Source organism: Schistocerca cancellata, chromosome 1 (genome assembly GCF_023864275.1).
Source record: "Schistocerca cancellata isolate TAMUIC-IGC-003103 chromosome 1, iqSchCanc2.1, whole genome shotgun sequence".
Lineage (NCBI taxonomy): Eukaryota > Metazoa > Arthropoda > Insecta > Orthoptera > Acrididae > Schistocerca > Schistocerca cancellata.
Genome location: NC_064626.1, coordinates 872,003,502 through 872,021,511, shown reverse-complemented (window position 1 = coordinate 872,021,511; position 18,010 = coordinate 872,003,502). Strand labels below are relative to the sequence as shown.

General features: G+C 43.3%; 1 protein-coding gene across 1 annotated transcript in view; it reads left to right on the top strand.

Moving 5' to 3' along the window:
* Window positions 1-18,010, top strand: part of LOC126190126 (ileal sodium/bile acid cotransporter-like) — a 228,606-nt gene that overhangs the window by 149,746 nt on the left and 60,850 nt on the right. Inside the window, exon 2 of the mRNA XM_049930996.1 lies at window positions 13,387-13,618. Within this exon, the coding sequence (XP_049786953.1) occupies window positions 13,387-13,618 (232 nt within the window). The remainder of the gene's footprint in view (window positions 1-13,386; window positions 13,619-18,010) is intronic.

Below are 18,010 nucleotides of genomic sequence, written 5' to 3'. Positions count from 1 at the left end.
TACATTAGTCCATACTAATGTAAAATTGCCACCTTCTGAAGAAGACAAATTTAAATTTGTTGAAACCTAGGTAAAGAATTCTTTATCCATTGCAGCTGATCGGCTGTTTATAATTTTATTACGTGGAACCGTTGCTGTTGTGCAGCTATGTTTAAAATACCAAATAAATATTCCTAAGGCTGGACCATAAACGCGCTCTAACACACATTATTAAATACATAAACAAGTTAAATAAACATATATCAAAGGAATAGTAATGAAGGTAGGCCAGCAGCCTAGTGGCTCTGTGCTTTCTAAAACACAGTAAATATTTAACCAATTTCTTCATGAATAGTATATATCGGATATAAGCAAAGACATAGATGAATAAATATATTTATAAGCATGCTGCTACCGTTTTTTCGTGTAACTGGGGAGTAGTTATAGCCTGACACGATCGATAGTAATCGGCCACTGCGACCTCCAATAACTCATGTATTATTCAAATTACATGCCTGTAATTTATACCAATTTAGGTTTACACTAATAGTTTTCTAAAGACACGTCGATCGACGAAATCGGATGAACCGTTTAGATTTTAGAAATTCATTGCTGGGTGTTACTTGTGCAGGGTGAAAAGTATTTAAACCGACAAACTCTGGGAGGTTGTAGGGGACATCAAAAGAAATATTTTTCACTAATGTCATTTTTTCCTATGAGGAGTATTTAAACCGGTAGAGGAAGATTTATCTGGCGGTAAATTAATTAAACCAACAAACACTTTTCCATTTTTTTATGACCAAGAGACAACACATTAACACAACCCAATTTCAATTACAGTAGATTTTCAAAAATGCCTCCATTGACATGTAAACAAAGGTTAAACCGTTGGATCATGTTCTGTCTGACACGGGCAAAAACCCCAGGAGTATCCTGAATTGTTCCTGCTGCTGCTACTATCCGGGCAACCAGATCCTCTTCTGATGCAGCAGGAGTTGCCTAAACAAGGTTGCGCATCTCTCCCCACACAAAAAAGTCCAGAGGGGACATACTTGGGGATCGAGCAGGCCATGAGACAGGACCACCTCTGCCAATCCACGTTTCTGGGAACCGTCGGTCCAGGAATCGACGCACACGAGTACTGAAATGTGCCGGCGCCCCGTCATGTTGGAACCACATGTGTTGTCTTGTAGCGAGCGGGACGACTTCCAGCAACTTTCTCAAATTGCAGCGTTCTTGCTGTGCGACGACGTCCCTATCCAGGTAATCTGCTAAATGACGCGGTCTCACGCAGACGTTGGTACACAGCAGCAAAGGTCGTATGATGCGGGATACGGCGATTAGGATATTGTTGTTGATAAACCCGCTGTACAGCTCGTCCGTTGTGGTGTGCTACGTAGTACTCACCAACCATATCAGTGTACTCACTCCAGGTGTATCGATCCATTAGTAAACAGAGACAATGCACTACTACACTGGTGGACAGCAGTTGCCTACAACTGAAGAGCGTAATAGGCCCTCTAACAACCGTAATACGGCCTCTAACAAATGAAGAGCATAATATGACCTCCACTGGTGTAAATAATCCTCATAGGAAAAAATGACATTAGGGAAAAATATTTGCTTTGATGTCCCCTACAACCTCCCAGAGTTTGTCGAAAATGGTTCAAATGGCTCTGAGCACTATGGGACTTAACATCTTAGGTCATCAGTCCCCTTGAACTTAGAACTACTTAAACCTAACTAACCTAAGGACATCACACACATCCATGCCCGAGGCAGGATTCGAACCTGCGACCGTAGCAGTCGCGCGGTTCCGGACTGAGCGCCTAGAACCGCGAGACCACCGCGGCCGGCCAGAGTTTGTCGGTTTAAATACTTTTCACCCTGTATAATTTACTGTCAGATACTAACTTTTAAACTAATAAAGATATTGAAAATTTGATTACACCATCAATTAATAGCAATGTACATGTTTCTTTTTGAGGTATCATGATTCATCTGGCTACTATTAATTTCTATACGAACTGTGAAATGTCTGCCATGATGGTTTCACGAAGTCTGTCATATTTGGCACTCCCGGCGTGTCTCTTTCACCGACATAGCGTCAGTATGGAATTGCCACCCACACGGCCGATGGACCACGTGGTCCGGCCGTTGTGCGGCATCACGCGGCTGCGAACGAGCCGCGGCTTGCCCAGCGGACCGAGCCGTGGCCGCCGCAACTCGCGTGTTACCTCACCTAGTACTGCGGTACAATTTTTCAATAGGCAAAGGCTCATTCGCACGCGGCATGTGCGTCTATGAACTGTCTGGATGAGGCTGTACTCCCGTGGCCGACAAGACCCCCAGATTTGTCCCCAGTAGAATGTGTGTGGTACCACCTGGGACGTTCCAGTATTCAGGACAATAAAGACCAATTACAACAGTTGTTGGCAGATTCCTTCAAGAGAGGATACAACAGCTTCATGAAACCATTCTCAACCGAATCTACATCTACATCTATACTCCGCGAGCCACCTTACGGTGTGTGGCGGAGGGTACTTATTGTACCACTATCTGATCCCCCCTTCCCTGTTCCATTCACGAATTGTGCGTGGGAAGAACGACTGCTTGTAAGTCTCCGTATTTGCTCTAATTTCTCGGATCTTTTCGTTGTGATCATTACGCGAGATATATGTGGGCGGTAGTAATATGTTGCCCATCTCTTCCCGGAATGTGCTCTCTCGTAATTTCGATAATAAACCTCTCCGTATTGCGTAACGCCTTTCTTGAAGTGTCCGCCACTGGAGCTTGTTCAGCATCTCCGTAACGCTCTCGCGCTGACTAAATGTCCCCATGACGAATCGCGCTGCTTTTCGCTGGATCATGTCTATCTCTTCTATTAATCCAACCTGGTAAGGCAATACTCAAGAATCGGACGAACAAGCGTTTTGTAAGCTACTTCTTTCGTCGATGAGTCACATTTTCTTAGAATTCTTCCTATGAATCTCAACCTGGCGCCTGCTTTTCCCACTATTTGTTTTATGTGATCATTCCACTTCAGATCGCTCCGGATAGTAACTCCTAAGTATTTTATGGTCGTTACCGCTTCCAATGATTTACCACCTATGGCATAATCGTACTGGAATGGATTTCTGCCCCTATGTATGCGCATTATATTACATTTATCTACGTTTAGGGAAAGCTGCCAGCTGTCGCACCATGCATTAATCCTCTGCAGGTCTTCCTGGAGTACGTACGAGTCTTCTGATGTTGCTACTTTCTTGTAGACAACCGTGTCATCTGCAAATAGCCTCACGGAGCTACCGATGTTGTCAACTAAGTCATTTATGTATATTGTAAACAATAAAGGTCCTATCACGCTTCCTTGCGGTACTCCCGAAATTACCTCTACATCTGCAGATTTTGAACCGTTAAGAATGACATGTTGTGTTCTTTCTTCTAGGAAATCCTGAATCCAATCACAAACCTGGTCCGATATTCCGTAAGCTCGTATTTTTTTCACTAAACGTAAGTGCGGAACCGTATCAAATGCCTTCCTGAAGTCCAGGAATACGGCATCAATCTGCTCGCCAGTGTCTACGGCACTGTGAATTTCTTGGGCAAATAGGGCGAGCTGAGTTTCATATGATCTCTGTTTGCGGAATCCATGTTGGTTATGATGAAGGAGATTTGTATTATCTAAGAACGTCATAATACGAGAACACAAAACATGTTCCATTATTCTACAACAGATTGACGTAAGCGAAATAGGCCTATAATTATTCGCATCTGATTTATGACCCTTCTTGAAAATGGGAACGACCTGCGCTTTCTTCCAGTCGCTAGGTACTTTACGTTCTTCCAGCGATCTACGATAAATTGCTGATAGAAAGGGGGCAAGTTCTTTAGCATAATCACTGTAGAATCTTAAGGGTATCTCGTCTGGTCCGGATGCTTTTCCGCTACTAAGTGATAGCAGTTGTTTTTCAATTCCGATATCGTTTATTTCAATATTTTCCATTTTGGCGTCCGTGCGACGGCTGAAGTCAGGGACCGTGTTACGATTTTCCGCAGTGAAACAGTTTCGGAACACTGAATTCAGTATTTCTGCCTTTCTTCGGTCGTCCTCTGTTTCGGTGCCATCGTGGTCAACGAGTGACTGAATAGGGGATTTAGATCCGCTTACCGATTTTACATATGACCAAAACTTTTTAGGGTTCTTGTTTAGATTGTTTGCCAATGTTTTATGTTCGAATTCGTTGAATGCTTCTCTCATTGCTCTCTTTACGCTCTTTTTCGCTTCGTTCAGCTTTTCCTTATCAGCTATGATTCGACTACTCTTAAACCTATGATGAAGCTTTCTTTGTTTCCGTAGTACCTTTCGTACATGATTGTTATACCACGGTGGATCTTTCCCCTCGCTTTGGACCTTAGTCGGTACGAACTTATCTAAGGCGTACTGGACGATGTTTCTGAATTTTTTCCATTTTTGTTCCACATCCTCTTCCTCAGAAATGAACGTTTGATGGTGGTCACTCAGATATTCTGCGATTTGTGCCCTATCACTCTTGTTAAGCAAATATATTTTCCTTCCTTTCTTGGCATTTCTTATTACACTTGTAGTCATTGATGCAACCACTGACTTATGATCACTGATACCCTCTTCTACATTCACGGAGTCGAAAAGTTCCGGTCTATTTGTTGCTATGAGGTCTAAAACGTTAGCTTCACGAGTTGGTTCTCTAACTATCTGCTCGAAGTAATTCTCGGACAAGGCAGTCAGGATAATGTCACAAGAGTCTCTGTCCCTGGCTCCAGTTCTGATTGTGTGACTATCCCATTCTATACCTGGTAGATTGAAGTCTCCCCCTATTACAATAGTATGATCACGAAACTTCTTCACGACGTTCTGCAGGTTCTCTCTGAGGCGCACAACTACTACGGTTGCTGATGCAGGTGGTCTATAGAAGCATCCGACTATCATATCTGACCCACCTTTGATACTTAGCTTAACCCAGATTATTTCACATTCGCATTCGCTAATAACTTCACTGGATATTATTGAATTCTTTACTGCTATAAATACTCCTCCACCATTGGCGTTTATCCTATCCTTGCGGTATATATTCCATTCTGTGTCTAGGATTTCGTTACTGTTCACTTCCGGTTTTAACCAACTTTCCGTTCCTAATACTATATGCGCACTATTTCCTTCAATAAGAGATACTAATTCAGGAACCTTGCCCTGGATACTCCTGCAGTTTACCAATATTACGTTAACTTTTCCTGTTTTTGGTCTCTGAGGACGGACGTTCTTTATCAACGATGATAATGTCCTCTCTGGTAAGCCGTCAGGTATTTTATCGTTTCGCCGAAGGGGGGGGGGGGGTCCCTCTAACCTAAAAAACCCCCGTGTGCACGCCACACGTACTCTGCTACCCTAGTAGCTGCTTCCGGTGTGTAGTGCACGCCTGACCTGTCTAGGGGGGCCCTACAGTTCTCCACCCAATAACGGAGGTCGATGAATTTGCAACCATTATAGTCGCAGAGTCGTCTGAGCCTCTGGTTTAGACCCTCCACACGGCTCCAAACCAGAGGACCGCGATCGACTCTGGGCACTATGCTGCAAATATTAAGCTCAGCTTGCACTCCGCGTCCGATGCTGGTTGTCTTCACCAAATCAGCCAGCCGCCGGAAGGAACCAAGGATGGCCTCAGAACCCAAGCGGCAGGCGTCATTCGTTCCGACATGTGCTACTATCTGCAGCCGGTCACACCCAGTGCGTTCAATAGCTGCCGGAAGGGCCTCCTCCACATTACGGACGAGACCCCCCGGCAAGCACACCGAGTGCACACTGGCATTCTTCCCCGACCTACCCGCTATTTTCCTGAGGGGCTCCATAACCCGCCTAACGTTGGAGCTCCCTATAACTAATAGGCCCGCCCTTTGTGACTGTCGGGACCTTGCCGGAGAATCGGCCACTGGCCCAACAGGCGAGGCATCCTGTGGTGGCTCGGAAACGATGTCATCACCACTAGGAAGCACCCCGTACCTGTTGGAAAGGGGTAAGGCAGCTGCCACGCGGCCAGATCCCACCTTCGCCTTTCGGCCAGGCACGCGCGAGCCCACCACTGTCCGCCATTCACCCTGGAGTGATGGCTGACCGGTAAGATGCTCACTGCCGGAAGACGCAGCGATATCACGGGTTCCATGTGATTCCAAGGCCACCGAAGTAGGCATAGGTCTCACCACAGTTGCCCCAACGCCACTACGAGCCGACGCCTGCGCCTCGAGCTCGATGAGCCTGACAGACAAAGCCTCCACCTGCCCCCGAAGAGTGGCCAATTCTCCTTGCGTCCGCTCACAACAACCACAGTCCCTACACATGACTATGTTTACCCTACCCTATACGGTGACAAATTCCCAAGATAATCTTCTGATGAGCTACTCTGATAATCAAGAAACACTCACTGAAATACGAGACGCGAAAACTACGCTAGGTTTTCCCAGAAAAACTATTTAAAAGCTAAGCGCAGCAAATAAGTACAAAAACGCTTTATACAAACAGTACTCGCTGCTGCTGGTGCTCTCGCTCTGGCTGTCACAAGACAACTGCTGATTCAAGTGACTAGTGGCTAACGGCCGCGAAACAAACAAAGACGGTTTTAGGGCGCTTTCTGTTCTAAACGATCAAGAAAACACTAAGAAATCTAACACGAAAACTACGTAAAGTTTTATCAAGAACTGTTAGTTACTATGCAGAGCAGATAAACACAAATAGAATCCCTTCCTTAGTGGAAGGTCGTAAACAAAATGCAAAATAAACGCTTTATACAAACAGTACTCGCTGCTGCTGGTGCTCTCGCTCTGGCTGTCACAAGACAAAGTGGTAATATATGTTGATGAGTGAGCTCATACTGAAAAGTTTTTTGTAAATTTGAATCGATATTGTGATCACTGAAACAACATCACATACACTTTCAAGCCGTGAAGTTTGTTTTCGTTTCCTCCTTCCATTTTCCAATAAATACAGCAATGAACTCTCTAGAGCAGGGGCTCCCAAACGTTTCTTCTGGCGGAACACTTTGAGAATCTTGGTACTCTGATGGAACATCTAGTTCATTTTGAAGGTTAATCAAATTTTAAAAATGAGAAAAACTTATTCAGTGATTACTTCAATTGTAAATCATGGGTATCGTGGAAGTGGTTTCTCTTCGTATGTGTGTTTTGAATTAGCCACGTAGGATCCAACTGAGCATTGTCTTTTACTCGAGAACACAGCACAGCAGCAGACCAAGAAGAAGTAGGCCACAGCAGCCACAGCCAAAGTCGGTTTCATCCAGTGACAGTTACGTTAGGCTGCAATATGACGCGGTACCATACAGAGAAACGTTTTACGTCAACTGACTCTTGCTGTGGACGCCTACGTGCAGACATGTCATTTATTTGTATAAACAAATCCGAAGATTTTCAGTAACCCTCGAAACCTGTGATAATTGTCGCGGATTTTCTCCACTCCTTAGTAAGACATGATTTTATTTATATAAACGAAATATCTTCTAAAATGCACTGCACATGCACTGCTTCTGTACAACCTAAAACGAAACACTCTTAAGATATTTTTGAGAAAATCACCCCTGAAGGTTATGACGATCAATCGACTCAAAATTGGAGGGATCGATAGATAACTGTAAATAGAGCATTTTTCATCATCAGCTATGCGGTCCGCAAACGCAAACTTTTCCAGAAATCGAGGAAAGAAACTTTTACAACTGCCGCTTCTGTATTCACATGGTAAAAAAGAGGAGTGGAAGGATCAACAAACGAACTTGAACGGATGCCATGTGACTTCCGCAACGACCAAACCCGACGATCAACAACGAACAAAACGGAAAAAAAAGAAAATGAAAAAAAGAACGTAACTGTCTGGGAATCGGAAAACCCGGGTTCGAATCTCGAAGAAATCTAGCGGATGTTATTCTTTTCGTTTGTATTTTTCTACATCTCAATTGATAGGGATAGGAGGGTTATTTGCCTACCTTATTGTTATCATTCCTTATTGTTTTACTTACCTTATTAACCCTCCTATCCCTATCAATTGAGATATGGAAAAATACAAACGAAAAGAAGAACATCCGCTAGGTTTCATCGAGATTCGAACCCGGGTACTCCGATTCCCAGCCAGTTACCTTGGCCGTTGCGCTATTTTTTTTTTATCTCAGATTTTACTGTAATTCCTCTGATTTCTATTTTGCTACACAATGAAATACAACAAATCAGTCTGCATTAAGTAAGGGAGGACTAAAAAAATAAAAAATGCAAAACAAAGTCAATTTATAACATGTGTCAAAAATACAAACTTAAAGAAAACTTTCAAATTAAACAGTTATCAAATAATGGACATCGAAAGCATGATACAAAACTGCGTTTTCCAGCCTACAGCATCAGTCTGTTTCTATTTTAACTACCATTAATATTTGTTTAAACAAAAGCTCTGTATACAAATACTTGAGAAACTCTAACAAGATAAAACATTAATTGCAAAAAACATTTAGCTAACTCATTTATCTATGTCTCCAAAATTAAACAAACTCCCATAAAATATGGGTGACAGACCAGACTTTATAAACATTCCTGGGAACCAGCTGTATTTGAATTACAGAAAGATCTAATCTTGCACTTGAGAGTAACTTTTGAAAGAAGTTTTTCAGGAATGTCATGTCAGAAAGAAGCCTGTCACTCTATCGGTGTTGTCGGCGAAAAGCGTTGACCATGTGGGTACAGAAGCGGCAGTTGTAAAAGTTTCTTTCCTAGATTTCTGGAAAAGTATGCATTTTCGGACCCCGTACCTGATGATGAAGAATGTTCTATTTACAATTATCTATCGATTCCGCCAATTTTGAGTCGATTGCTCGTCATAACATTTAGGGGTGCTCTTCTCAAAAAAGCGCGGGCGTTGACCCAAAATATCTTAGCTTCCTTCGTTTTAGGTAGCGACCTGCCAAATTTGAGCCGAATCGGTTGGCCGTGTCTGAGGCCTTCCCCTTGTTAGATGTGGCGCAGATCACATAAAACCAAGGACCCAAGTTGTCAACAAGACGCTGTGCAAGCTGGTGGCTCCATAGTTGTGTGTGCTGTGTTTACACAGCATGGGCTGGGTTCTCTGGTCCACTGAACCGCTCGTTCCCAAACGACAATGGAATTTTTATGGATGAAAGTGTGCCATTTCATCGGTCCTCAGTTGTTTGCGATTGGTTTGAAGAACATTCTGGACAATTCGAGCGAATGATTTGACCACCCGGATCACCCGAAATGAACCCCATCGAACATTTATGTGACATATTCGAGAGGTCAGTTCGCGCACAAAATCCTGTGCCGGCAACACTTTTGCAATTATGGACGGTTGTAGTGGCGTCATGGCGCGGTATTTCTGCTGGGGATTTCCAGTGAATTGATGAGTCCGTCCCACGTTGAGCTGCTGCACTACGCCGGGCAAAACGACGTCCGACACGATATTAGGAGGTATCTTATGAATTTTGTCATCTCATTGTAAACTCTCAAGTGACTTACGGCAGATCCATAAAAACACGGGAGAACTGCCGGATGTCGGTAACATCCTGCCACGATATTTCGGCGCAGAGTCTTCTGGCCATCTTCAGATGAGTACCACTGTAGTATTCCTGGAGAGTACGCGCTGAACTCCGCTATTTATAGCCATACCGAGGTGACATTGTGCATGCGCTGCTCAGCGTGCGCATTCATAACAACTCCGTGCGCTGCGCCTTGCGCCCTCCACGGTGAAAGCTTGGCGTATCGATATCAGGTCGATTTTAGTCTTTATGCAGATAACTACGTCGACTACGAAGTTTCTCTATAACAGGATTCCAAGCATAGTTTAGCTGATAACCGCTATCTCGATTGATGAGAGTCTCCTTGTCAGACAATCTTATTTCCACAGATTCATTGATAATCGAGCTCCAAAAGTTAGATGTATGGGACAAAATTGAATAACATAATGTGCAAAAGTAAGAAAGCATCTGATATTGCAAAAATTTACGAATTTTTGTTGTTGTTGTTGTTGTTGTGGTCTTCAGTCCTGAGATTGGTTTGATGCAGCTCTCCATGCTACTCTATCCTGTGCAAGCTGCTTCATCTCCCAGTACCTACTGCAACCTGCATCCTTCTGAATCTGCTTAGTGTATTCATCTTTTGGTCTCCCTCTACGATTTTTACCCTCCACGCTGCCCTCCAATACTAAATTGGTGGCCCCCTGATGCCTCAGAACATGTCCTACCAACCGATCCCTTCTTCTAGTCAAGCTGTGCCACAAACTTCTCTTCTCCCCAATTCTATTCAATACCTCCTCATTAGTTATGTGATCTACCCATCTAATCTTCAGCATTCTTCTGTAGCACCACATTTCGAAAGCTTCTATTCTCTTCTTGTCCAAACTATTTATCGTCCATGTTTCACTTTCATACATGCCTACACTCCATTCAAATACTTTCAGAAACGACTTCCTGACACTTAAATCTATACTCGATGTTAACAAATTTCTCTTCTTCAAAAACACCTTCCTTGCCATTGGCAGTCTACATTTTATACCCTCTCTACTTCGACCATCATCAGTTATTTTGCTCCCCAAATAGCAAAACTCCTTTACTACTCTAAGTGTCTCATTTCCTAATCTAATTCCCTCGGCATCACCCGACTTAATTCGACTACATTCCATTATCCTCGTTTTGCTTTTGTTGATGTTCATCTTACGAGGGTATTCCCAAAAGTAAGGTCTCCTATTTTTTTATAAGTACAGAACTCTTTTTGTATGGTAGTTGATCACACTGTTATGAAGATTGCTTCACGCGCTGTGTGGCTCTGTCTTGGCTTGGCAGCCGTTGAGAACAGAGCTCCTGTTGGATGTTACCGCCAAGTGCGAATTGCGCGCAGTTACTCGGTTTTTGAACGCAAAGGGCACTGCGCCGCTTGAAATCCATCGCCAATTGACGGAAGTGTATGGTGAGTCGTGCATGGATGTCAAAAATGTTCGTAAGTGGTGTAGAGAGTTTACAGATGGTCCCGAAATTCACGACGAAAAGAGGAGCGGGAGACTTTCTGAGGAGACAGTGTTGAAGGTTGAGCAAAGCATGCACGAAGATCGGTCTGGATGATCTCTGCACGTTGGTTCCTGAGGTTTCTCGAAGCAGCGCTCACAGGATTTTAACGGAAACATTGAACTACCGGAAGGCGTGCGCAAGATGGGTGCCACGCATGCTGACTGAGGACCACTTGCGGCAACGAGTTGATGCTTCCCGCGCATTTCTTCACCGCCTTGCAGCCGAACAGGACAACTTTCTGGACTCAGTTGTCACGGGTGACGAAATCTGGGCATACCACTTTACATCTGAGACCAAGCAACAACCACGCCAGTGGCGGCATCCTTCTTCGCCAAAGCCGCGGATCTGTCTTCGAGCTGTTATGACATGGGCATACAAAAACTGCCACAGCGTCTACAAAAATGCATCGACAGAAATGGTGATTATGTCGAAAAATAGCTACATGTTCAAGCTGTAAACTGATGCGAACCACTGTAGAAATAAACAGGCCTATGTACTTATAAAAAATAGGAGACCTTACATTTGGGATTACCCTCGAATATCATCCTTTCAAGACACTGTCCATTCCGTTCAACTGCTCTTCCAGGTCCTTTGCTGTCTCTGACAAAATTACAATGTCATCGGCGAAGCTCAAAGTTTTTATTTATTCTCCATGGCTTTTAATACCTACTCCGAATTTTTCTTTTGTGTCCATTTGAGGAAGTGGAGAAAATGGTCAACAGATTGCAGTGCAATAAAGCAGCTGGGGTGGATGAAATTAAGTCGGAACTCATCAAATACAGTGGAATGTCAGGTCTTAAATGGCTACACAGGATAATTGAAATGGCCTGGGAGTCGGGACAGGTTCCATCAGACTGGACAAAAGCAGTAATCACACCAGTCTTTAAACACGGAAACAGAAAAGATTGTAACAACTACAGAGGTATCTCTTTAATCAGCGTTGTGCGTAAAATCTTCTCAGGTATTGTTGAAAGGAAAGTGAGAGTATTAGTTGAGGACCAATTGGATGAAAATTAGTGTGGGTTTAGGCCTCTTAGAGGTTGTCAGGACCAGATCTTTAGCTTACGGCAAATAATGGAGAAGTGTTATGAGTGGAACAGGGAATTGTATCTATGCTTTATAGATCTAGAAAAGGCATATGACCGGGTTCCTAGGAGGAAGTTATTGTCTGTTCTACGAGATTATGGAATAGGAGGCAAACTTTTGCAAGCAATTAAAGGTCTTTAAATGGATAGTCAGGCAGCAGTTAGAGTTGACGGTAAATTGAGCTCACGGTTCAGAATAGTTTCAGGGGTAAGACAAGGCTGCAACCTGTCTCCACTGTTGTTCATATTATTTATGGATCATATGTTGAAAACAATAGACTGGCTGGGTGAGATCAAGATATGTGAACACAAAATAAACAGTCTTGCATACGCGGATGACTTAGTTGTGATGGCAGATTCGATTGAAAATTTGCAAAGTAATATTTCAGAGCTAGATCAGAAATGTAAGGACTATGGTATGAAGATTAGCATCTCCAAAACGAAAGTAATGTCAGTGGGAAAGAAATATAAACGGATTGAGTGCCAAATAGGAGGAACAAAGTTAGAACAGGTGGACGGTTTCAAGTACTTAGGAAGCGAGGTGTAGCAAAGCTAATGCAGTGAGCGCTCAGCTACGATCTACTCTCTTCTGCAAGAAGGAAATCAGTACCAAGACTAAGTTATCTGTGCACCGTTCAATCTTTCGACCAACTTTGTTGTATGGGAGCGAAAGCTGGGTGGATTCAGGTTACCTTATCAACGAGGTTGAGGTTACGGATATGAAAGTAGCTAGGATGATTGCAGGTACTAGTAGATGGGAACAATGGCAGGAGGGTGTCCACAATGAGGAAATCAAAGAAAAACTGGGAATGAACTCTATAGATGTAGCAGTCAGGGCGAACCGACTTAGATGGTGGGAGAAGCAAGGTTATCCAAGAGACTCATGGGTTCAGCAGTAGAGGGCAGGAGGAGTCGGGGCAGACCAAGGAGAAGGTACCTGGATTCGGTTAAGAATGATTTTGAAGTAATAGGTTTAACATCAGAAGAGGCACCAATGTTAGCACTGAATAGGGGATCATGGAGGAATTTTATAAGGGGGCTATGCTCCAGACTGAACGCTGAAAGGCATAATCAGTCTTAAATGATGATGATGATGTCCTTTACTGCTTGCTCAATATACAGAGTGAATGACAGATCTTGTTAATTATAAAAGACTGTTACGGTGTATTTCGCTATTCGCAACACTGGCTGCCTCATTACAGTGTGTAACGCTTGCCCCACAGCTGGCTGCCGCTGTTGCTGGCGTGCGCGGGCTGCCTGGCGGCCGGCCAGTCCCCAGACGGCTCAGACTCAGGCTGGGACTGGGACTGGCAGGTGCAGTTCTTCCCGGAGCTCGTGGGGCAGCTGCCCTCCGACTCGACCACGCGGGTAGACTTCAACACCAGCGACCTCAGTGACGCCGACCGCCGCTGGGGCGTCGTCACCGTGGCCAGCCGTGACCCACACATCGCCAAGGTATATCGCTACCGCTAACTGCTGTTTCTCTGTCTCCAGCCGCACGTGCAACCCGATAGCTCACTAGTAAAGTGCCGGACTACAGATACGATGGTCACGGGTTTGATCCCCTGCCGTTCCTAGGATTTTATCTGACCTTTACCTCTTCTTTCATCTTGGCAATAGCAGTTGATATGAAAATGCCGAGTAGTACCATAGTTCGCAGCTCACGTTCAACTGTAGGTTTTAATACTACTACTACTACTACGTGATCAGGCCCAGTGGACCGCACGCATCTACAAGTTTCCTCCTTCACTGTATTCTGTCCATTGCTGCTATCCGCCATCCGTTCACATCTATTGACACTCGGTTTAAATCTTCACGGAGTCCATCCCTCCAACGCTTCTTGTGTCTCCCTGGCGGTCTCTTTCCTGTAGGTGTGAAATGTTAAAACAATAGCTGATTCCTGAAACTGGGTGGCTATCAGGTACGGGGTACCACAGGGTTCGGTCTTAGGTCCTTTACTGTTCTTGATATACATTAATGACTTACCATTCCACATTGATGCAAAGTTAGTTCTTTTTGCTGATGATACAAGTATAGTAATAACATCCAAAAACCAAGAACTAAGTGATGTAATTGTAAATGATGTTTTTCATAAAATTATTAAGTGGTTCTCAGCAAACGGACTCTCTTTAAATTTTGATAAAACACAGTATATACAGTTCCGCACAGTAAATGGCACAACTCCAGTAATAAATATAGACTTTGAACAGAAGTCTGTAGCTAAGGTAGAATTTTCAAAATTTTTAGGTCTGTCCATTGGTGAGAGGCTAAACTGGAAGCAACACATTGATGGTCTGCTGAAACGTCTGAGTTCAGCTACGTATGCTATTAGGGTTATTGCAAATTTTAGTGATAAGAATCTCAGTAAATTAGCTTACTATGCCTACTTTCATTCACTGCTTTCGTATGGCATCATATTCTGGGGTAATTCATCGTTGAGTAGAAAAGTATTCATTGCTCAAAAACGTGTAATCAGAATAATTGCTGGTGCCCACCCACGGTCATCCTGCAGACATCTATTTAAGGATCTAAGGATCCTCACAGTATATATATCTATTCACTTATGAAATTTGTTGTTAATAATCCAACCCAGTTCAAAAGTAATAGCAGTGTGCATAGCTATAACACCAGGAGAAAGGATGATCTTCACTATGCAGGGTTAAATCTGACTTTGGCACGGAAAGGGGTAAATTATGCTGCCACAAAAGTCTTTGGTCACCTACCAAACAGCATCAAAAGCCGGACAGATAGCCAACCAACATTCAAAAATAAATTAAAAGAATTTCTAGATGACAACTCCCTCTACTCATTGGCTGAATTTTTAGATATAAATTAAGGGAGGGGAAAAAACCAACTTAAACATTAGTGTCATGCAATATTTTGTGTAATGTAATATCTTGTACAGACATCTTTTATTAACCTGACACGTTCCACATCATTACGAAGTGTCGTATTCATGATCTATGGAACAAGTATTAATCTAATCTAATCTAATCCAGGAGCTTCCGAGGCCATCTGTGACCCTCCATCCGGGCCACATGGCCGGCCCACTGCATACGTTTGGCTTTGACAGTTCCAGCCATGTTGGGCTGCTGGTATAGTTCCTCAAGCTCTTGGTTGTATCTGATCCTCCATTCCCGTGTATCTGCATCAAGAACCAGACCGAAGATCTTCCGAAGCACTTTTCTCTCAAAAACAAGGAGCTTATGGAGGTCCTGTTTCCGGATACTTTGTCTCACAGCCATATAGAACAACAGGCTGGATCAGGGTTTTGTACAGTCGAATCTTGAACTGTCTGGAGGGATATTTGGACCGAAGCAGTTGTGCTAGGCTGTGGTAAGATCGGTTTCCTGCTTGTATTCTGGCATTGATCTCTGCTTCACATGACGAGTTCTCAGAGAAAAGTGCCCCTAGGTATTTGAATTCTTGCACTCTCTTGTAGGAATGGTCCCCAACCTGCAGTGAAGGTAGATGATCAGCAGTCTGACAATGACCACACGTAATAACGAGGTGTACGTTTTAATGTTTGTTAAAAAATGTTACACAGCTCATAGGATAATCAATTCGTGTAATAACCTGAGGTCTTAGGGTTCTGTGTCAAACAATATGAAGTAATTACAGATATGGGACGTTCAGAGCACGAGGGAATCAAGGCAAAATAACAAAGTTCTGAGAAAAGTAGACATAAAATTTTTGCTGAATAATTAACTACACTACTAGCCATTAAAATTGCTACACCACGAAGATGATGTGCTACAGACGCGAAATTTAACCGACAGGAAGAAGATGCAGTGATATGCAAATGATTAGCTTTTCACAGCATTCACACAAGATTACCGCCGGTGGCGACACCTACAACGTGCTGACATTAGGACAATTTCCAACAGATTTCTCACACACAAACGGCAGTTGACGGGCGTTGCCTGGTAAACGTTGTGATGCCTCGTGTAAGGAGGAGAAATGCGTACCATCACGTTTCCGACTTTGATAAAGGTCGGATTGTAGCCTATCGCGGTTGCGGTTTATCGTATCGCGACATTGCTGCTCGCGTCGGTCGAGATCCAATGACTCTTAGCAGAATATGGAATCGGTGGGTTCAGGTGGATAATACGGAACGCCGTGCTGGATCCCAACGGCCTCGTATCACTAGCAGTCGAGATGACAGGCGTCTTATCCGCATGGCTGTAACGGATCGTGCAGCCTTGAGTCAACAGATGTGGACGTTTGCAAGACACCAACCATCTGCACGAACAGTTCGATGACGTTTGCAGCAGCATGGACTGTCAGCTCGGAGACCATGGCTGCTGTTACCCTTGACGTTGCATCACAGACAGGAGCGCCTGCGATGGTGTACTCAACGACGAACCTGGGTGCACAAATGGCGAAACGTCATTTTTTCGGATGAATCAAGGTTCTGTTTACAGCATCATGATGGTCGCATCCGTGTTAGGCGACATTGCGGTGAACGCACATTGGAAGCGTGTATTCGTCATCGCCATACTGGCGTATCACTCGGCTTCATGGTATGGGGTGCCATTGGTTACACGTCTCGGTCACCTCTTGTTCGCACTGACAGCATTTTGAACAGTTGACGTTACATTTCAGATGTGTTATGACCCGTGGCTCTACCCTTCATTCGATCCCTGTGAAACCCCACATTTCAGCAGGATAATGCACGACCTCATGTTGCAGGTCCTGTACGGGCCTTTCTGGATACAGAAAATGTTCGAGTGCTGCCCTGGCCAGCACATTCTCCAGATCTCTCACCAACTGAAAACGTCTGGTCAATGGTGGCCGAGCAACTGGCTCATCATAATACGCCAGTCACTACTCTTGATGAACTGTGGTATCGTGTTGAAGCTGCATGGGCAGCTGTACCTGTACACGCCATGCAAGCTCTGTTTGACTCAATGTCCAGGAGTATGAAGGCCGTTATTACGGCCAGAGGTGGTTGTTCTGGGTACTGATTTCTCAGGATCTATGCACCCAAATTGCGTGAAAATGTAATCACATGTCAGTTATAGTATAATGTATTTGTCCAATGAATACTCGTTTATCATCTGCATTTCTTCTTGGTGTAACAATTTTAATGACCAGTAGTGTACAAGAACAAGATTACATCATTTTAAAATGCACGAATGACATAATATATTTTGTATAACATATTCTCATATTGAGGAAGGGTAAATTTGACTGGTATTACATACCTCACTGACTGGAAATGTAAAATTTTGGACTTGATTCTTTTGTGCACTAAATGTTTTCTACTTAAATATTACTCTTTAGTCTAGTCTCCAAGTTACATTACAGAAATTATAAAGAGAATACATTTCTTGAATATGTAATCATAATTTTATTTCTTCTGTCAGCTTATAATAAATATTTTCAAACAAAAATTATGCAATTCAGATTCAAAGGAATATGTATTCACTTGAGCCTCTGTTCCTCAATTTTTGTTTTTTAAAATTGCCTATAAAGTTTAAATAGACTACTTGAGCTGGCCTAGCTTTTGTCATGTTAGCTACAGTAAGTTTTAGATTAGATTCAGTTTTCGTTCCACAAGCCCAAAAATGAGGTGATTCTCTTGGGTGTGGAAGATGTCCAGAAATAAAAAACATAAAATATTTGAACATAATTACTTACTGCCTTGATCATTCGTCAGGAGATTGTCAAAATAAGTGAATACATTACGGTAAATTGGAACTGCTAATATTTACAGAAATAATACACAGTCAGACTGAAATGTTGTTATGTAGTATGTACTTTTAATAAATTTATCATGCACAAGATACCAAATCTTGAGTGCTAGCAAAACTGAAATCTAACAGACATTTTTACTTAATCTGG